The 22347-nt window shown below is 41.2% G+C and overlaps 1 protein-coding gene across 3 annotated transcripts in view; it reads right to left on the reverse strand.

The window, feature by feature from the left end:
* Positions 1–22347, reverse strand: part of ICA1 (islet cell autoantigen 1) — a 146939-nt gene that overhangs the window by 20294 nt on the left and 104298 nt on the right. For 2 of the 3 annotated variants that reach the window (XM_003782705.3, XM_023519505.1), the window contains 6 exons: positions 20992–21117; positions 20062–20160; positions 7449–7546; positions 5194–5246; positions 2360–2422; positions 2217–2258 (listed from right to left, as the gene is read on the reverse strand). In XM_003782705.3, the coding sequence (XP_003782753.1) occupies positions 2217–2258; positions 2360–2422; positions 5194–5246; positions 7449–7546; positions 20062–20160; positions 20992–21117 (481 nt within the window). The remainder of the gene's footprint in view (positions 1–2216; positions 2259–2359; positions 2423–5193; positions 5247–7448; positions 7547–20061; positions 20161–20991; positions 21118–22347) is intronic. The other variant, XM_023519504.1, reaches the window with a different exon arrangement.

Genomic DNA, 22347 nt, shown 5'->3' on the forward strand with positions numbered 1-22347 from the left:
ATAAATAAATAAAATAATTCTGTGTGAAGAAAAGAATAAACGTTGGGCTTGGGTTGTACCATTACTACTAAGTTTAAAAAAGAAAAAAACACACCAAAAGGGCTTTACTTTTTTTTGTAAGAAAGAGGAAAATGGAATATAGACTCCTATTTTCTATGTTTTTATATAGAAACACTGGAAGGATGGGGGGGGGATGAGAGTCCTGAGATGAAGGAGTCGGGGAGAGGGTTGGGGGTAGGAGTCCTTTTACTGTACATATTTTTATTATAATTTGGCTTTTGTACCAATGTGAATATAGTAGCTATTCAAACATTAAACTTATTAAAATAATACAATTAAAGAAGGTAATAAAAGCAAAAAGCAAATTACATAAAGAAGCTACTGGGAATAAAAGCAGTAACAATCTTCCTATAGAAAGAAGTTGAAGCATATGATTTTATAAATACATGTGTTAAATGTTCAGACTTTCTATCACTGTAAAGTATCTCAAGAATGGAAAAGCAAGCATACCATGTACTCAGCAGTTATGTTGAAACGAGTAGATTAACAACTACAGAGAAACACAACCACAGGAGAGAAAAACACTACGAAAATCAAGTGGTGGGGGGGAGAGAGTTCGGTAAATTTCCACCTAATGGGGACAACATAGGGGTATATGGCACATTTCCTGGGTGAAGGACTCAACTGCAATTTGGACTTTATCTTACAAATGCAACCAATGTAACTCAATCACATGGAGCCTCATTAATATTAATCTGAATTAAAAAAAAAAGACAAATTAAAATAAAATATCTACCTATCCCATAAGGGAGTATAATGTTCGATAAGTATCAGTTGTTGGTTGAAAAAAAAAAGACTTGCTGAAACTTGGTGCTAGGAACTTAAGACTTGTTCTGTTATTATCTTTATCTGATGCTTGTGAGATTAAAATATTTCCCCTTCCAAAAAATAACTTTTATTCCTTCCCAATATTCTATTCTTAAGCTAAAGGGAAAAAGTTTTTACAAAAATGGATGCCATTCATGGCAATCTGCATTAACCACTTATTACCTGCATTGCCTGGTAGATTTCAGTATTTACAAATGACTAGTCATTTTGATAAAACAGGCATGGGTAGTTGGGAAATACTGCCCAGCATGTTGCCACAGTAAGAGAAGCAAATTTATGCCCTCACGTTTATATTCCTAAGTGCTAGAAACTTAATGCCAGAGATATGGTCCCTTTCCATTTTTGAAAAAACTTGAATGTCCTCTGTATTCCAGAGGCTTTCTTCACATTCTATGAAGTCAGATCACGATAAGCTCAGACTGAATTAAGTCAACTGCCCTGATTAACTGAGGCCCGTGGATGATTCTGGCCAGTATCTACTCCTGTGAGAAACCTGGGCAGACTTTGTGCCAGCCACAGGCCATTGACGATCTGGAGTTTGGCTCCAACGGTAAGGGGTATTTTGGATTCTTGGTACTTTATTAAAAAGAAATCTTTGGTGGGATGGAGAGCAAAGGCAATGATTAGGCTGCATATATAATTTCCTGGGGCCACTTAACACCCATCCACGGCTCTTCCAAGTACATGGTTCTGAACGCTCTTTCGAGGGGTTGTGTAGCAGATGATTTTATGTCTGGTGAACTTGGGCATGGGACTTAACCAGGCAAAGCCAAGGTTCAGAAGACATGCAGCATAGTAAACGGCCTGAAAAACATCCTTAATCCCGAACTGGTAACCATTTGAAGAGCATCCCTGTGTCAGAGATGATGAAACTCCTTTCCATACATACATATTCTCCAATCCTGACAATGTCCCAGCAAGGTTGTTGCTACCAATCCCATTTTATAAATGAGAACAATTGAGGCTTAAGTGTAAGTATGAAGCAATAAAGTCGCTTAAAGCCATACAGGTTATTTATGTAGAACTGGTATTCAAGTCCACGTGTGTCTCATTCTGATAACCGTTTTTCTACTATAGTGTGTGACTTTTGACATAACTTTTAGTCTTAGTAGTTTGAACATTATGAAATTAATCATATTAACTGTGACATATCCACACATACTAATTTATGCTTGGGCATACTTAAAGTCATTAAGAAAGACTGTCGCTTAAAAATAATTTGTTAAGAATATAGAACTATTAAAAAGTTAAACAGGACGTGTTCTTGCATGTAAAAAGGAATTAAAAATTAGACAATTTATAGCCCCAAAGAAATGTATGAATCTTACCACCTGCCTCAGGTTTCACGTCTAATAGTTCATCTATAGGTCCTTTAGAGGAAAGAAAACAAAATTATGAGTCAGTTTCATTTTGTAAGGAGTTTGAGCCAAATTATTAAAATGGAGAAGTGTTCCTTAATCAATCAGATTACCTGAGCCGGCACCATGTGTAGAGCTTTCGTCTAAGGCCGATGAAACACCTTTTCCATCTTCGGCTGTAATACAACATGTGCAATTATTGCCAACTCAGAATGGTACGTATGTTCACACTCTATTGCAAGGTAGGTAAAGGCAAAGCTTTGGGAAGAAAGAGCATCTACATACGCACTCAGGCAGAAGCAGGGTCCTAAGATTACATTTTCCTCCAGCTACTGGCTCTCAGCAACACTGAATTAACAGCAGCCCCGGATGTTTGCTACAACTTTCAGGAGTAAACCTCAATGTTTGGAAGATAACCCAGAAAATTACATGACAGCAATCTAACAATTCTCCTTCCATGGACAAATGTGTGACTTTGGTAATTGACTATTACTTGCTAACACTAATGAACTTTAGCCATATGGGCCTGCCTAAAATAAAAGGTAAATTACTAAGTGAAAGAAGGGACTTAGAAAAGGGAATATACTGTATGATTTGGACTATTTGACACTATGGAAAAGGCAGAACTATGAAGATAGTAAAAAGACCAGTGCTTGCCTAGGGTCAGAGGGGTGAGTGGATGAACAGGCAGAGCACAGGGGATGTTCAAGGCAGTGGAACTATTTGTAATGACTATTGTAACATTGTAATGGTGGACACAGTCCTTATATGTCTGTAATGTTTATAAGATGCATAATGGCAACACTGGACCCTCCTGTAAACTATGGACTTTGGGAGATAATGACGTCAGTGTAGATTTATTGATGGTAACAAATACGCCAGCCTGGTGTACAGCGCTGATAGTGGGAAGGGCTATGTACATGTGGGGAAGGTACGTGGAGTACTTTGTGCCTGATTTTGCTATGAAACAAAAAACTTTTTAAACCATGAAGTGTAGGGTGTGTATGTGTATTTATGTAACGGAACAGCCTGACACTTGGTTTGCTCATGTGTTCATTAGCCTTTCTGCAGGTCACACAATAAAAGACAGATGAAACTTCATTATAATGGATTCCACTCTGCATATTCCAAATAAGCTGATAGACATTTACAATCTCAAAATATCATGGAAATACCACAAGCAATTATACTGTACAAGGCAGAGAAAATCTGATTCCCTTCCATTGTTACATACTGGAGGACTGTATGATTTAAATAGATTTGCAACTTGCATATGAATATAATAAACTGCAGCTTACACTTTCCCACAGCAAAGAGCAGAACTCAACTTTTTTTATCCAGTCACCAGTCAAGGTTGATTCTCATAATACAAGTGACACATGCTATGGGTATGCAAAGGCTGGAGGCCTGGTCTGTCCAGAGAGAGAGCTCTTCCATGGCCTGTGAGATCAGGCCCAGCCCCCCACCTTCTTCTCCTGCCACTCGCTCCCCCTCATGGTCTGGAACATGCTTTCTCTGACCTTCACCTGGGTTTCCCTGGCTTGCAGCCTTTTGCCCAGGCTGTTTCTTTCGCTTTGACAAGTCTTACAATAGCACATGGCATAGCTAACTGCCTCCTCTCTCAGAAACATGTGTGGCCTGTCACACGGGCCCACAGCCCTGCACCTCTCCCTTGGAGCTCCCACCGGAGTTGGAGCTGCCCGATTACTTGTGTAATTATTACATTACCATCTGCTTCCCCTTTTGCCTAGAAGCCCTGACCTGGAGGGGGCTGAATGTGTCCGGTGTATTACTGCATGCCCAGAGCCCAGAGCCTTGGCTGGCACAGAGGCGGCTCTCCATACACATCTGTTGAACAAATGAACAAATCCACGCACAAGTGGAGGTGGCCATGCATGAACGGATGACAGGAAGCCAAGCGTTAGAGGCAAAAGAGTGAGTTGTTTTTGTGTTTGTTTTCTCTGTTGAAAGGCGGCTAGGAGGGAAGCAAATGAAGGAATAAAGTCAAGGAAGAATTAAGTAGGTGAAGGAAGTGTCTGGGAAAGTGGGAAGGAAGATGGAGGGAGCTAGCAGGTGAAGGAGGAGAAGGGAACAGAGGGAAGTTGGATCTGTTTTGCCTCCTCCTGTCTCCTGGAATGTCTGCCCCAGCAAAGGACAAGGCAGGGCAAAGGTGGAGGGCCAGGTTCAACAGGGCTGGGCTGATTTGCGTCCTCATCAGAACACCTGTGAAACACTTCCCTGCATCTCTCAGCATTTCGAGTTGCATCACGTTGGCTCGACCACAATCGACCGCACCCTCTACTCCTTTGTGAGGTGAAAGACCAGTGAAAAACCTGGCAGGAGCAGCAGGAGACAAAGGGCTGGGAAGCCCCTCACAGCACCCTGTGTCATCTCCCAGCACTCTGACCCCCTTTTTCTAACACACAGGTTCCGCTCACCTGAGGGATCTGGTACTGCTCATCCCTGGCAGGCTGAGAATCAATCTGGCAGAGTAGGGCATGAGCTGTCCCCATCTGTTCCTAACTACAACCAACACCCACCCACAAATCACTACACATCTAACTCTGCATGAAATAACGCAATCTTATTAAAACCATCCCTGCAGCCCAAATAGCTGCTGGAACTAGTAGTAATGGTCATAGAGAAATCTTATCATCTGTTGTGAAAAATAAAGAGCTTTTGCCAGGTTTCCCCTGTGGCTGCTGATGTGACTGGGGGAGCTGTTTTTTGGTTCAGAATAGATAGCCTCTCTCAATAGGGCTATGGGGTTGACATCTTTCATATTTGAACACCGAAAACTGAATCAGCAGGAAGCAAATTAGCCTGTTCTCAACTGGAAAAGAAGAAAGGTCTAGGACAAGTTTGCCGAAACAGAGAATGAGTTGGCTGTTGAGCACTGAGCAATAAATATTTCAAAGGCAATTCTAAATAAAAAATCAAAACTTACTTTTAGAACTAGAAGATTCCTTGCGCTGGTTTTCATCCTCTAATGAAATTAACCTTAAAATAAAAGTTTAGTCATCAAGTTTTTCAAATGTTATATTTATGATATAGCCAGATTTTAAAAACAGTATCTATTACTTCGTTTATAATAACATGTCTGTAAACACACACACAGGAGGAAAAGACAACATATAGTCATTGATAGGTTACACATTTCTGTCTCTTTGTGTAGCATCTTAATATCTGAAATTGGGTTTCATCATAAGGCAAATATTCTATAAATACCTAGATGGGCAGTTAGGTATAAAGAAGATAGATGCTTACAGCAATCACTTTTAAGAACACTGTAAAAATCAATGGAAAAACATGGATTTATTCTGATTCCTGGTGTTCTAGGAGGACACCTCTGGAGGTTACTCTCAAATCGAGGAGGACGGGTGCCTCCTCAACTCTTCCCACACCTCAAAGACACTGCCCAGAGACTCATTTGTTGCCTCTGAACTTTATTCCTAGCACTGTGGCTCATCTGCTATTTCTGAACAAAATGCTTGTCAAAATTTTCTTGTCGTTTTTAATATTTATTGGGTTATACTTTCTGAGCTTTTATTTTTTTATTATTTTTATTTTTTTTTTGAGACAGAGCCTTAAGCTGTCACCCTGGGTAGAGTGCTGTGGCATTACAGCTCACAGCAACCTCCAAGTCCTGGGCTCAAGCAAGTCTCCTGCCTCCACCTCCCAAGTAGCTAGGAGTACAGGCACCCACCACAACGCCTGGCTATTTTTTGGTTGCAGCCATCATTGTTGTTTGGCGGCTCGGGCTGGATTTGAACCTGCCAGCTCAGGTTTATGTGGCTGGTGCCTTAGCCACTTGAGCCACAGGCGCCGAGCCACTTTCTGAGCTTTTAAAAGGGAACTACTAAAATATTTGAGAAATCTGAAATTAATTAAAACAAGTCAAGAAAATCCCAGGTGGTCCCTTTTTAGTGAAGTTGACTGCTTTATTTTGGATGAGTTAATTTACATAGTGAAAGGGAGATGCACAGGCTTACTCCAGGCTTTTCTCCCTGCCACACTGGGGGCCACAGGCAGTCCCTCAGCCTCTCTGAGCCCCATTTCCATACTTTACACAGTGAGGACAATGTCCCCTTTGTGACACTGAGGGTTATCATGAACGAGGTACCCAGCACCACACCTGGCATACGGTAGGTGCTCACCAGATGATAGCTCACATCATTACCATTGCCAGGAATAGTAAAACTGGTTCCCTTAAAATTTTACTTGACTCGGATCACAAATCTACAGTGTGACCCACAGTGAAAACTTGTCTTTATTGTGCACTCACAAAATTTTCTAGTGCATACTTGCTTTAAAATTTAAAAAGAATAATATTGGCAGCAAATACTTTAGTAGGATAAAATATATATCTGAAACATAAGAAATACAGTAAAAATGTGAGCGGTTTTACCATAAGATTGTCATCTACAGATTTCTGTGTAGAAAAGAAATAGTGAACAGAGGAGGCAAGGCCATCTACTTTGCTTTCCTAGGTCAGCCAGGTCAATGAGTAAGGCATTCCTGTAAGCTGCTGTATCTCTGTAGAAAATAACAGCTTTACACCTAAACCTCCTTCTCGCTGTACCATGTATGCGATTAGGCACCAATGCATCACATCTGTTGAAAAGTTCATCTCAGCATTTAAAATGACAAGAGGAGCCTTCTTTGTAAAGAGGCAAGAAATGGAGATGGGGCAGTCACTTCCTGCACTTGAAGCTGTTCTGTTTCACGGAGGCAAAACAGGAATTCTATATGCTAGAAAACAAAATGCCAAAACCCAACCCTTCCCTTGTGTGATGCTGCCTTAGTACTCTATGTGTGCCCAGGGCAATTTCATAGGTCAGCTCTTTTGAGAGAGAAAAGCCAGGGATCCCCATCTAGGACAGCATGTAATGGAGACAAAAGGACAAGACAGGGCCCAGCGACCAGAGAGAGTATGAAGCTGGGGAGGCCACAGAGAGCCGGGGGACCTGGGGACATCGGCCCTTTCTTGCCATAGTCAGCTCCTAAGAGTGCCCCTTCTAAGTACCCCAGAATGGGCCTCTTACTAGAATGAGTCCTGGCCTCCCAGGAATATGTGCAAAAGGAGTTGAGGAAGATGATGTCTCTCTGTCTGAGACCTCAGCTAGACTCGGTGTGTGAGGACGGTGTTGCCTTCACCTATGGGAGGAAAGGTCAGGCCAAGAGAAGCAGCCCGTGACTTACTGACTCGGCTCCCGCGCGGCTGTCTCTGTGCTTTCCAGCTGGGTGACCTTCTTCTTCTCTTCTTTCTCAACTAGCTTTTTCATAGGGTCTTGCAAGCTCTTGATCACAAACCCCAGATAAAGAAAAAGAAAGAAAAGAAGGAAAGGAAGGAAAAGGGAGAAGGAAGGAAAAAGAAGGGTCATTAATAAAAAAATCAACTGCCACTGGTTTCTAGCAACAAACCTTGAATTCGAGCTACTGGGAAGTGACCTTGAACCAATCCAGTGGGCAGAAATGTAAGTTTATATGGTGAAGTGAGAATGTGCGCAGACCCATCCAAGAAATACAAGTATATACAGGATAGTTGACTTGCCACTAGATTTATGTTTTCCCTTTTTGTGTGATAAGTTATTCAAAAGAAGGCCTTTTGGCTATTGCTAACTTTATTTTCCAAATTCAACATGCAGTTAAGATAAACATTCTGTTCTGCTCACTGCCCACACACAGACAGAGCAGAAGCTCCCCCTTCCCCCACCACAAGTGAGACAATTTCATTTTATTTTTAATTTTGTTTGCTATTTTGCGATCTAAAACCTGCTCTTAAAAGCTAACAGAAAACAAAACCTTTTTTAAAAAAACCCAAAATAGTGACTTAACATATTCTGACAACTTAACTCCCACGAGTGGACACAGCAGGTGTGTCCAAATCTTTCTAGATTAAAAACGGGTGATAGTCTTTTTTTTTTTTGGCACATCATTTGTTGAAGTTACTATTTTCAAGGTTTATTAAAACTCAAGAATTTTTTCGTTTTAACAAGCAACTGCTTAGAAACTGTACACTAGTGACAAAGACCTGGGAAGAAAAAATGAAACATTTCTAGAATCATTAAATAGTAAGTTTGACAAAAAGATCTCTATTTCTGGCCCTAATTAAAATACAGACCTACCAATACAAAAGAAACATTTCAGAGACTCATCCTTCTTCTATTTGCAGAACTACTAACATCCAAGTCCTCATCCTCTGGGCCTGCACCTCTCTTCTCCTGGGTACCCCCTCCCCAGGCTTCACTTATCCAGTGGGACATACACGGAAGGCAATCAGGTTTCATGGGCCACTCTGACTAGAATGGATGATGCAGGGCTGGTGAACGCTGTTCTAAGGCTCACAGACCAGAGCTGGAATTGATTCTGGTGTGGGCCGTGGACACCAGATGGATGCTGGTGTCAGGCCTCCCAATTGTCAGCTCTGTCTCCCTCCCCGTACACAACTATTTTCCTAAAACACCCATACCATCATGCTACCCTTTTTCTCAATAATCTACTTCTTTCTTTCCTTATAGGAAGAACTTCCTTATTCCCTTTAACTTCTAAGCTAAACCTCTCTTCCCAGTTTTAAAGATCTAAAATGAGCTCCTATCTCAGCTCACTCCACTCGCTTCCCTTCCCCTACTCGGGAGCCTTCCATTCACGTAGGCCCATTTCCTCACCGTCTCCTATGCGCTGGCTGTTCCCCGCTTCCTATCTTTGTTCATTCTACTTCTTCAGCCTGAAGAGCTCTCTCTACCTTGTAGTTTCACCCTCAATAATCCCATGAGTCTCTTCAGAGCCCAGGTTGGGTTACTGCCACTTCCCATACAGCTTCACTAAGCATGCCAAATTCGAGAAAATTCTTCCATATCCAAATGGCATTTATAGTTTTACTTAGAATCTTATCTATCCTGCATTATGTTTTCTCCTCTTAAAAATATTTTCTAAATTAGAAGACTAATAGGACCACAGGCAGAAAGGTTGGAAAATAAAAAAGTAAAAATGATTCATAATTCCATTTCCCTAAAATGATGCGTTATTTTCATATAGTTCCTTTTTGAGCTTTTTTATACTCATTCTACTTATACATATGTACATATAATTGAAATCATTGTGTGTGTACATTATAGATATATAAATAAAGAGTGATTTCCTCTTAAGTATATACTATATGTACTTATTTCATAATCAAAAACTTTATTAGAGTGGAGAATATAAAAAAGATTTTATATATATCTTAAACATTTAACATCAAATTGTAACATATAAATGTGCATCCATTCACCAATCTGTTAATGTAGGGCCAAGGTCTTCTCTTTGAGTATATGTTCCCTGGTTGGAGATTTTAAGCATTGTCTTACATAAAGCATATATTATATGCTCACGCATAAGGCACTGCTATCATTTGTATTGATTCCATATTTATGGACATTCAGATTAGTTCCTTTAGTCAATAAATAACTTTTGAGCACCTAACCACTGCCAGGTGCTATTTTGGGCGCTTTGGGTGCACAGGTAAACATGACAGACACAATTATTAGCTAGCAGTGGGTGTAGGCAGATCATTAATACCGAACGACAGAAAGTGATTGGGTCATTACTTCAGTTAGCAGGATGTCCTCTCTTGGAAGTGACATTTCAACTGAGAGCTAAATGATAGGGAGCCAGCCGTGTGCAGCTCAGGGAGAAGAGGGGGCTTCGAGTCAAAAGCCTAAAGGTGGTAATAGCTTGGCTTGTCTGAGGAACAAAAAGAGCGCTGCTGGGCCTGCAGTGTCTTTGGCAAGAGTACAAGTCTTAGGAGACTGGGATAAGGAGATCAGCAGGGGTCACACGGGGAGAACATTTCTTTACCCAGATTCATCAATATTTAACATTCTGTCCCACTTTGTTTCATGAAATTCTTTTGCTCTTTCTGCCTCTCTAATGCATGAAAACCAATTGCAATACATAATCTTTGGCTGCAGCCTGAATGGGAGGATAAAATGCTACAAAGGAGAGCATTAGAACAAGTGGACTAAGGGAATATGGACTGCAGTCTGGATGTTCATGTTTCTTTACATACCCCAGAGCATCTGGTAAAAGCCGGGCGCACGTCTGTGTGTGTATTTAGGAAATGTGCAGCCATGAGGAGTAGGTCATCAGATGTCAAGGACATACTTTTTTCAATTGATCTGCCAATCACAGCATTTGCATATGCGCACACACCCTTCCAGCAGTTTGACTCTCCATAGAATGGTCCCATTCTGGTCAAAGGGAAACTAGTAGTATTTTTCAGTCAAGGTTCTTATGGATCCCAAGACTCACATTTAAATTCTGTGACATTTGCCCAGGAGTCCGGGTTTGCTCTACTATCTTCTTATTGTGTTTCCTTTTTATCAATCAACATGAGGCAGGGCCAGGACGTGTCTGCTTTCAGCCCAGCCGGCCGTGTCTAGCTGCCACAGTGCTTGCTTAAACCCCTGAGATGCCCTTGACAGCTCCACGGTTATCATCCCTCTGTCTCCAGCCTGACCTCCCCTCATAACCACACTTGAGCAGCTCTCAGACAATCCCTTTGTAATGTAAACCACTCATTCCTTCTTTTCAACCCCTTCCCCTGTTGGCCCATTAGCAGGGACCCAATTGTTGGGCTCCCTGTCACCACAATCACAGTTAAGTCACTATTGTGCTTCTCCAACAGAATGGCTATAGTTCCAATTGCTATTTTAATTTATTATTAATAATTCCTGTGACAATTGCCCCCCTCCTTCCTGCCATTACCATTGTCCCTGTAACAATTTTTCTGTTGCAGCTCAGGAGAGGTGCTAAACGTGTACTTGTTGGTTGATAAATTAATGTACATAAGGTTAAACTGAAAAAAACTAGAGCACTTTAGCTAGGAAATGCAAAGGCTTAGGGGAGTATTAGGAAAAGGTTTATAAAATCACAAGCAAAGTTAACACTGAGCACATGGGCTTGCTTATTACATTCAGAATTTTGAACCAAGAGGAATCTTATGCACATAGATCCCCCCCATTTAACTGAGATGTAGTTTACATACCATAGAATTTGCCCATTTTTAAAGTGCTACTAGCATACAGCAGGTTCTTGAATAATGCCATTTTGTTCAAAGTCATTTCATTACAATGTTGATGAGAAACAAAAATTGATTACCTGGCTGGGGCCACTGTGTGGAGTTGGCAAGTACTCCCCACGTCAGCACGGGTTTTTCCAGGTACTCTGGCTTCCTCCCACTCCCCCAGGCTGTGCCCATTATGTGAGCAGGCCCACCTGCGTGGTGGGCCCCGTGTGAGTGAGTATGGGTGTGAGTGTGCCCTGCGATGTTTCCAGCTTCAGCGGGTTCCTGCCCTGCACCCTGAGCTGCCAGGGAGGTATCAGCCAATGGAGTTCCTCAACTGGAACAGGTAGGTTGGAAAATGAATGAGTGAATACAAATTACTGCAAAATAAAAATTTGTCAAGTATACAATAATTGTACAGATGCACCATGATAGATGTGGTAGGAAGCACTCTGCGAGCTGGCTGGCCATATCTGGGACTGTTTTCTGAACTGTGTGGTGAAAGGAGATGCTCCTTACAATTTTTGAATTGCAAACATTTACTCCCTGATTTAACCCACCGTCGCCACAACCACTATCACTTGACTCCCCAAAAAGAGGGTAAGTAGTTTGTCTTCCTGATTGTATTAATCTTTCTTAAATGTAGGTATAAGCTCAGATTTATTTCAATATTTAATATTAGAAATCTTTGCAGTCTTTATTTAGAAGTTTAGTGATGTTTTTATGACCAGAAATGTACCACGGGAACTTAACTCTCGCTGGTGTCAGCTAGCCTAGGGCAAAATTGTTTTTTTGCACATTATTTTGATTAGAGTTGAAGTTTCCTAGAACCTATGAATAACGTTGGTGGGGATTTATTCTATTCACCGAGTTGTACAAACAGGATCACAATCAATTTCAGAACATTTTCAAGGGGCACCTCTTAAAGCAAAAAAGAATTTTAAGATCAAACTAAGCTAAATACTCTTTTATGTAGTAAGGAAAAGCCCAACAACGCATATGGAACTTGTTTCTTGGAAAAGATGGTATACATGAAGATATAAAGGGGGGGAAGAGGAACTTTGAAAGATAATGGAGGACAATTCATGCCCCTTCTTTCCCCTAAATTCGTTCCTGGGTGTCACTGTCAGATACAAAATATTTTACAGGTGGACAACTACCCTCTCCAAGGTTTAATTACAGAGGCTCAACTGCGGCTGGAGGGTGGAGATGAATCTTGCGATGATTTTGAAGTCTATAACCTGGTGGAAAACACTTAACCCTACATCATCCATAAAAGCTGGGGTGGCGGGCCGTGTTTCAGCATTTTCTGTGTGACATAAACACCTGCTGAGGCAAAACGAATCTCAGAGGCCTGGCTGTGCACAGATGAGGCAGCATCAGATGAACTATTTCCAGTCACTGGCTGATGGAAGTCACATTTGAATCCATGTCCAGAAATGAGAATTCCAAAGCATTTTATTTCTAAACACTAAATCCACTCACTTCTCCATAAACATTTTTCATGAAAATCACTCTATTACAGCAGCATACGGCATCATACAAGACCAAAAGGGTCTCTGTGGAGGAAAGAATGTTTTCAGAGTAAGTACCCTTTTTCTATGAAGGCTGCACTAACATGCTAATGGTTTCCATCAAAGCTTAACTGGTTTCAGGAAGCACACACACAATATATAAGATCAGCGTGACAGAAGAAACTCGCAGACCCAGCTTGCAAAAGTGTCTTAGAGAGGAAACAGCTTAATATAATAATTGGAGTTACTACTTCCTGTATTAGGAAAATAAAAGCAACAGCGACATTCATCTGAATGAAAGCAAAGCTACTCAACAAAACAGATTTCACAGACACAAGGCCAGCAGCCAGTTCTAACCACTGAATGTTTACTTTTGACAACTGAGTGATATTTTCTCTAATCTTTAACTATGACATTGAATTTTCTTATGCTACTTTCCATTAATTACACTGTATGCATAATGAAAGTGCCAACTAATTGTCTATAAGGGAAAATAAAAAGCTCAAAGTAGTGGGGGCATGGTTGGAACCATGCTGAACTCGGCTAGGCATGTGGGTGTTTGTGTTTATATAATTAATAGCACATGAGAAACACAGGGCAGAGGCCATGATGATGTGTACGAGCCAAATAATTCATGGACGTTTAGCACATACATCCTCTCTCGCCCCCACTATGCACTTAAAAATTTAGAAAGACACTGTACAAGAAGCACTATTAACCTAGGCCCAGAGGTAATGTAGAATTGTACTGTAGAACAAAAAAAGTAAAAGCGTAAAATTAGAGAAAAATGATCACAATCATAAACAAGATACACATGTGTGTAACATCATCCTTTAAAAAGAGAAAAGTGATGGTGGAAAAGACATCATACTCTCCTGGGAAGAGATGGACTCTAGAAATAGATCAAGTAGGGCTGTGGACATGGACACAGTCTCTACTCCTTGATGAGCCTGTTTTCCCCTCAGAACAATGGAACTAATGACAAGTAATTCCTTTCCTGGGATGTCTTGAGGAGTAATTGAGAGAATGCTCTATGCAGTACCAAGTTCAGAGCAAGCACTTGACACTTGCTCTCTGACCAACGACGCTTAAAAATCTAAAAGAACTTGATGTCCCAAGTGCACCTCCTGCAGTAGACATTGCACCCTGTTTCTTTTTTGTTTTTTTGTTTTTTTTTTTGAGACAGAGCCTCAAGCTGTCCCCGTGGGTAGAGTGCTGTGGCATCACAGCTCACAGCAACCTCCAAATCCTGGGCTCAAGCGAGTCTCCTGCCTCTGCCTCCCAAAAAGCTGGGACCACAGGTGCCTGCCACAATGCCTGGCTTTTTTTTTTTTTTGGTTGCAGCCATCATTGTTTGGCAGCCCGAGCTGGATTTGAACCCGCCACCTTAGGTGTATACGGCTGGCACCTTAGCCACTTGAGCCACAAGTGCCGAGATCTGCACCCTGTTTTATACATCTCGTTCAACCCTGGCAAAACCCAGACACAGGCTGTGCCCCTGATTTCCTGACAGGAACTCAGAGAGGGGAAGTGACTTGATTTACCTGTTCAACCACCAACGGGTGGAAGTAGTATTTGAATCCAGGTCTTATTCTATCACTAGTTAAATGGTATTAAATACCCAAGGTAAGAACAATGGACAGGACTCCCCTTTCAATATAAAGTGCCTGGAAGATTGAGAGCACTTCATCCCAGTTCCTGGATGAAGACCCATACTGTGCCCAGGTATCTGAGGAACGGACATACACATTATGGTCTTCTCCTACAAGCAAACACTTCAAAGTGCTATTTTTAATTCAAAGTTTACAGCTGTGTTTTTTAAAAGTGGCTCTCTCCTGCTCTCTCCCCTCACGCTGGCTCAGCGCCAGGGCACAGTGAATGGCAGGGCAGAAACGGCAGGGCCACCGCCCACGGGGCACGTGGCCTTGGGCAAACTCATGCTAGACAGTTCTCAGCTCCCGTTTCCTCATTTGAAATATGGGAACCAGAGCAAGTATACCTGACAACCCAAGGTGAGTTTGAGGGCTAAGAACTAGACTCACTGCCTTTTCATAGGTCCAGTGCTGAAGCTCACAGGATTATTGACTGTAACACCCAAGCTCGGCACAGCCGAATCCCATAGACCGCATGACATGCTCTCCTAGACATTATTTCACCTCCCCCTCAGCAGTGTCTGGCCCAGAGTAACTACCCACACAATGGTAATATTTTTTCCATTCCCCTCGAGGGGGAGGCAGGGATGGAAGGAGGCGGGGGAGGAGCAGTGCCCTGCTGCTGTGAAGGGGCCGGAGCCACCAGCTGCCCGGAGAGCCAAGGCCGGTCACCAGCCAGGGAGCAGTGCATGGCAGGGCAGAAGAACAAATGACACAGCACACTCCGCTCGTCCACCCCGGCTGTCAGCGGTTGCCTTGGTCAGTCCCTCTGCTCCCAGGGACCGAGTGCACCCCCACGGGCTGTTTCCAATGCCGGGCCTGGAGCAGCCTGGGGAAAAAAGAGCTTTGCGAAATGCCTTGTAAAGCAATGACACTGAGAGAAGATTTGAAAGTCTAAAAGGGTGTTCTGGATGCTCGCCACACGTAATTGCCTCGTTGGGACTGGTAACGAAAATAGCATTGCAGGGATATTTACCCCATTTTCATAAAAACTATTACGGCTTTGTTTTCAAAGCAAGTAACTACAGAGCCATGCGGCCTGTCAGAAAATGCTCAAGTGATTAACTGAGAAATGTGGAGGTGGGTAGAAGGCGGCTGCTAGGCATACGAAGTTGAGAAAAACAGAATTTAGAAAAGGATGTTTTTTGAATTTTGAAAGCTAAAAGCCTTCTGGTCTCTAGAATGATGTTCCATCTAACAGTGCTAAGACCCACACCCCCAGAGAGAAAGGAGGAAACGTTGGTACATCTGTTTCAACGGTTATTTTTGAACATGCTCACAGTTATGTTTTCAAATTCAGGTTTCCTTAGAGTTAGAATCTTGGCACGGATCAAGAGCCAGTTGCAAAGCCAAACTGCATATTTTAGAATTAGCCCTATTGCACGGATGAGAAGCCCCCCTGCCTTTCTGGCTTGTAGGCCCACCCAGCCCACTTCTATCCCTAGTGGGGATTCTGTGAAAGCCAAGGAGGGGGTGGGTTGGGTCTGGCCAGACCTCTAAGCCCACTATCATTGACAACCTTGCCTGTGAAACTCACACCAGACTCAATCTAAGCTGAAAATGGAGAGTGAGGAAGTAACTCAAGCTGGGCTACTGAACCTAGCAACCTCAGCAAGCCCACCTGTATGGATACTCGGAATGACTGTCTTCTGGATTTGCTATTACAGCTCTTGATATGTCTACTCTCATCCCCAGCACTAGGGCACTGCTGGAACTTTCACCTCAACTGTTATCTCAACCACCATCATAACCACTGACACTGCCTCTCCTCCACCACAAGCCCCCTGCATTCCCACTCCCACCACCATCTCAGCCACCCTCACTGTTCTCAACACCACCATCACGAGGCTGGGGCTCAGCACAGCTAGGTTGAAAACGGCCCTACAGCTCATTCTTTTACAAGCTTTGTTTTATCACATAACCAAAGAACATAATGAATAAAGTAAAAAACCTGATTGTCCCTCCTTAAACACTGGAATGGGGCATGTCACAGGAATATACTTTGCTACCAGCTATTCTCATTACATACAGGCACTCTGATCTCTTAAAAAATACAAAGGCAGGGGGACATGCCTCCCCGCCAACCTGTCCCCCAGCGACTGTGTCTGCTGATCTGGGCCCAATGCTCCCTTCTCAAAGACACCCAGCTCCACCCGCTGCTGACTGCCAGAGAGGGTGAAGGATCACTGATACAAACAGAATTTCAGATTTTCCAGGGAAAAACCACTTGACTCCAGACGGCTTTTTATTTTATTTTTTGGCTGATGGCTCTTTTGGATCTCTACAGAAATGTGTAAGTAAATGACATCTTGGAAAGATGAAGCAAGCACAACCACATCTGAGGGCTGGCAGTTTAAGATGGGGTCCAGTTTTCCTAACAAGACAGAATTTTACTTAGTTTTTAAAAAATACTTTAAACCCTAGTCTAAATTACTTTTTCTACAAAAGTGACCATGTTTTCAAGTTCTGGCTACTAACATTCCATTCCTATCCTCACAACTTGGTAATTTCTACCACGTGAAAGACATTCCCAGATGATCTGGAATCAATATAAAATTAACATGTTAATGGTAACTCATGCAAAATATGTTTAGTAACATTTTAATGAATAAATGTTTGCTATTTGAAAATACAAGATATAATAATTGCTTCTTTTACTGGAAACCACTTGGAAGATAGTCTCTCTGCCTTAAATGTGAGCTGTTACAATGACTAAAGCTTTTTGTAATATTAAGTTTCAAGGCTAAATTTCCCATAAAGTTAAAATGCTACAAAAATCTATTTATCATAATAAAATTTAAAAGGTGAAGGAATATGTTAATACAAGTGGAATATTATATAATCCTATTAGGCCTGTGTTAAAAAAAAAGCAATAGCTGTTGTCACATAAAATATTCCCAAAATGTCACAACAGTCATTGTGACATTTTTATCATAGAATTATTTTTAAAAAGAAGTATTACTTATTTCTTAAGAGAAATGTTCACTAAAAGTAAAACTCTGAACTTCTGGGGGTATACGTTACACCCTTGTTATGCTGAGGCAAAAGACTCTTCCCTCTACACAGGATGCACTGAGTGTTTCACACATTATCATCCTTCATCAAGCATCAAACTAACAGTCAGGAAATACAGCTGCAATGGCACGATTACCAACACACTCAGAATACACCCCGAAGCAAAGAAAACAAATGGCTTGCTTTTCATTAACAGAGTTTGGCAACCCTCTCCAAAGACAATGTTTTCTTTCCAGTCAGAGTCCCAAAAGGTATTTAAGGGGCTATTTGCTAAAGGTAAATCCAGAGAACAAATTAATCAGGAAAATATTTATTTAATTTCAAAATATCCATCATCAATATGTAGTGCCATAGAAGAAAATGAGGTATATTAAAAGATGACTTGCGAAAACAAACATCTAATAAATACAGTACATGTGTTTTAAAAAAAAATGGTGCAAGAGGATTGAGCAGCCAAATAATATCCTCATGTTCTGACAGTGATTCAAGGTATTAATGGTTTTCGTTTTCACATTTTGTGGAATATAATGTGATAGTGCAATGTGTTTATATCTATCCAGTAATGAGCTGTGTAATAACAGGGTCCTATTATATCAGATTTGAGTCCACGTAAAGAAAATAATTAGCTATCAGCTTGAGATTCTGATAAAACATGTCAGCCTTGAAAACCAAGATGAATAACATTCTTGAGCAGTAATAAAAGTACCATTCATTTGGTTGGGTTCTGGACATTTATTCCCAATATGACTATAATATCATTATTCCTTAGCGGATGTATCACTCCTATTAACATTATATTATATTTAAACCACGAACTGTTACTTAAGCCCTAATTTAAGGAAGGCTCCAAGGATGTGAATGGCAATGGAGAGTTGTATTATATCCTGAACCACAGCCGTCAAACTTTTACTGAATTCTCTGCCCAGAAATCTTCTAACATACTCAGCTCGATTTTCTCTGCAGGAGAATACCACAGAAAAATTAAGGAGCCATATTTTCCTCAGCACAGGAGGCCAAGGATACACATATGGGTTCTTCCACGCTGTGGCACAACATCAATTTCATGAATTCACATTGTACTTTTTATTCAATTAACTCAAACCTGAAGATCTTCTGAACTGCATTGAGGTATCTTCCACCTGGCTGATTTATGTTGTACAGTTGTCTTGTAAAAGGACAGATCATCTTTGAAATTGTATATAAAATAAAACCTGATGCACAATTAGGCTCTAAAATCCTCTGTCTTGTCAAAGAGTAATCTATGGGATTTTACTCAGCCCTGGGTGCAAACTGTGAATACTATGAGTTATAATTTTAACCAATCTGCCTTGGTGGGGGCGGCTGCTTTGTGAGGTGCTGAAAACAGCATTAAATCATAGAGAAGAAGTGCAGCCCCTACCAACAACACTAGTATTACTAGGGCCCACTGTGTGCAAAAGGTTTGGTTGGACAAAGGAGAATACATAAGAATGAAAGGCCCTTCCCCTCAGATGCTGAGAGTTGACAGAGCGCTTCTACTGTGGCTTCCATGCCACACATCAGCAAGGAATAGGCAAGTGACCAGCTGGACGGGGATTATGAGGAACAAACTCTGAGTCCAGGGGTCCCATGTGGGGTCAGGTCAGGTGCATTACCAGGTAAGTGGGCTCTTCTGAGCTCCTCATGGCATCTTCAATTTAAGGGGCAGGGTCTTAAAGCATTTCTGTCTTAGTCCTTTTGTAGATGCAGTAACATTATAAAAATCTCTAAATCAAAAAGCATTTTAAGGCAAAAAAAGGTTTTTAATGTTTTGAAGTCTTCATCTTGACAAGCAAGGTGATGAGATACTTACAAATTGCTTGAAAAATCAGAAGCAAGGCAATTTCAAGATGAACTTTAGCGACTGTGACTGGTCTTTTACTTTCAAAGATTTGACCTTGCAACAAAGCACCCCCTGTCCTCTCACTGTTCTTAAAATCCTTTTGGAACTCAAATCACTTCCTTATCTCACTACACATTTATCCCTCATAGCTATTACAGAGAAAGAGAATTCCATTTTCAGCTTCAACACTGAGAATGAGATGCTGTGCCTGTATTCTTTCTGAGCTGAAAAATCATGGAGTTTAATGTGGCTTTTTCAATTAGAAAATATTGTAGTCTTATGGAGAAATCCAATTCTATATTGGACAAAACCCTCAGAATAAAGTAATATTTTTCAGAAATAAGGGACAAAGGGAAGACCCCTTCTCTAGTGAGTATGTTTGAATTTAATAATTGAAAAGTAACCGAGTATACAGAACTTATGCAATCTTCTCTTTAGCAATGTCAAACAAGTATTTTAAAGGAGCAGGACCAACCATTAGGCCCAAGTTCACCACGATTCACCTCCCAGTCACGTTTCCCAATGTGCCATTTGTGGTTTGGGATTACAGTGGATTATCATTGCATTGAATACCGACACAGTAAAAAAGACCCTGCTGGGGGCAGAGTTCTCTCTTTGGCATCTTGAGTCTTGGGATAATGACACTTGTTACAATGGACTTTGCTTGTGACATACACAAAACTTAACTGTTCATGAGATTTTCTAGCAGTCTCTATAGCTTTCATACCTTTAATGTAGTGAATTCATATGGCTGGTAACCTTTGAAGCTCTCATGGATGGCTGCCATTGTGTGAGAAGTTTTCTCCCAAAAATGAAGCAGAGTAGTCTGTAAAGAAAGATAGGAAAGGTATTCATGTTTTGAATATGTAGTTCCGGTCATGAAACCCAGGGAAGTGTGACTATCTGTATCTTTCAACATCCTCTAAAATATGATTCCAATCATCTCTGCACCCACATTCTGTGTTATGCCCCCATTTATGCCCTGTATTTCAGCTAAGCTAAATACCTCCTGCTTCCCCAAACAGTGCCTTCTAAGCAGTGTGCTTCTCCCACCACCTGGGACCTCAGACTTTACTATCTCCAACTTTCTTCCTAATCTTTGAAAGGGAACCTGGTTCTACTCATTTTTGTATTCCCTACAACATCAGCTTTCCACATCCCGTCCTTAAGTGCTCAATAGCACAGCTGATGGACACAGTGCTATCTCAAAGGAACTCAGAGGCTAACAGGGGAGACAAAAACCAGTGCACTGAGTAATGACCAGCTGATGAGGGTAGTACGCCACGAGACATCTAGGCCTGATGCTGAATGAGTGCAGAAGTGGCTTACTGAAGGACATGACATTTGGTCTGCTACATCAAAAAGAGTGGAGTTAGTAAATGTGCAGATGGAGGAGAAAGGCATCCCAGGTAAGAGGGATGCCCTGAGTAAATGCAGAGAAGCGGGAAATTACACTGCACGTACAGAGAACGGCTACTATTTGGTTTGGTGAAACCATAGGATCCTAGAAGGCCGAGATGTGGGAAAAGTAAATTTTGAAAAAAAACCATTCACAACATCATAATGCCCAAACCCTAGTTTTAGCTCAAACATCATTTCTATGGTATCTAAAACTCGTGCCATTCTTGGTTCAGTGTAACAAATACCACTTTGTTACCTGGTATGTTGCTAGCATGTGAGATAAGAGATTACATCTGCTTGCTCCAAGAAGATCCACTTTTTGACACACATCCATCTTCAATTTGTCAAAGTTTTTTTTTGCAAGGCGTACTTGTGATTGTACCTATGAAAGTAAAGGGGAATCTCTGAATCACTCAAAGTCTTTATGTAGTTACAATTTGTAGGCGACAAGAGATCAATAGTGGGCATTTTCTTTCATATGTGAAAATATTTGTGAAAATTTCAGGCACATAAGAAGATCCTACAATATCCATTCTCTAGCTTCCAAAGCACATTCTGATTTTACAGCAGACTCACCATTCTAATCATATTTTTCTTAGTCAAATGTTAAAACTCCTTTCTTCTCAACGCATTCACAAACTGCCCATCATTAAGAGAAGTCTAGAGACGTGTGGAGGAGGAGCCAGGGACCAACTTTCACTCCACTATTTTCATAGTCCTTGGAAGCTAAGTTCCAGTATACTTTTCACTCAGCTTTCCCTCAAGTTGACATACTACATAACATGATAATTTGTTAAAACAAAGAAGCTTATGTTAATATAATTCTATTTACTAGCCTATAGACTTTATTTTCCACCAGTGTTCCCACTAATGTACTTTTTCTGATTATGAATCCAATCTAAGATTCCATATTGAGGGCATTTTGACACAGCCTCCATCTGTCCTGCACCATGACTTCATAATGCCCAGACCACACTTTTGGTTGGTGGTCAATCCCACCATTATAGACATAGTACAATTCTGAAGGAACTCCGAGGCTACCACTGGGCACAAAAAATATAGTAATTCAGGGATGGCATGAAGGATAGGGAAAGATTCAGAAATGTCTATTCTATGCATCAGTCAACAGTAAAATACAAAGTTTTAAAATTTGATACAGATGCATTAGACCGTAAGTCAAAATTTCCCCTTCCCCTGATCTAAAGTGTTATCACATCATATTTTGGTCAGGGAAAACCAGCCAATTAAAAAAACACACTTTTATTGATATATGATTGACATGTAAAAAGCTACATAATCTGGGTGGTACCTGTGGCTCAAAAGGGTAGGGCACTGGCCCCATATGCCGGAGGTGGCGGGTTCAAACCCAGCCCTGGCCAAAAAAAAAAAAGCTACATATTTAACAGATTCAACCTGATGAATTCAAATATTAACTCTGATCATTGATAAAGATGTAGATACTAATAGGTTACTGAGAGCTGGAAGAAATACTGATTTATTACCAATACCTCTTTTTCATCCTATGTATCAGGAGGGTGTGAACAATGTCTACTTCACCCACCAGTATACCACCTGGCAACCAGGTACTGAATACATATTTGTTAAATGAATA

The sequence above is a fragment of the Otolemur garnettii genome, unplaced genomic scaffold (genome assembly GCF_000181295.1).
Source record: "Otolemur garnettii isolate 467f Iridium unplaced genomic scaffold, OtoGar3 scaffold00005, whole genome shotgun sequence".
NCBI lineage: Eukaryota > Metazoa > Chordata > Mammalia > Primates > Galagidae > Otolemur > Otolemur garnettii.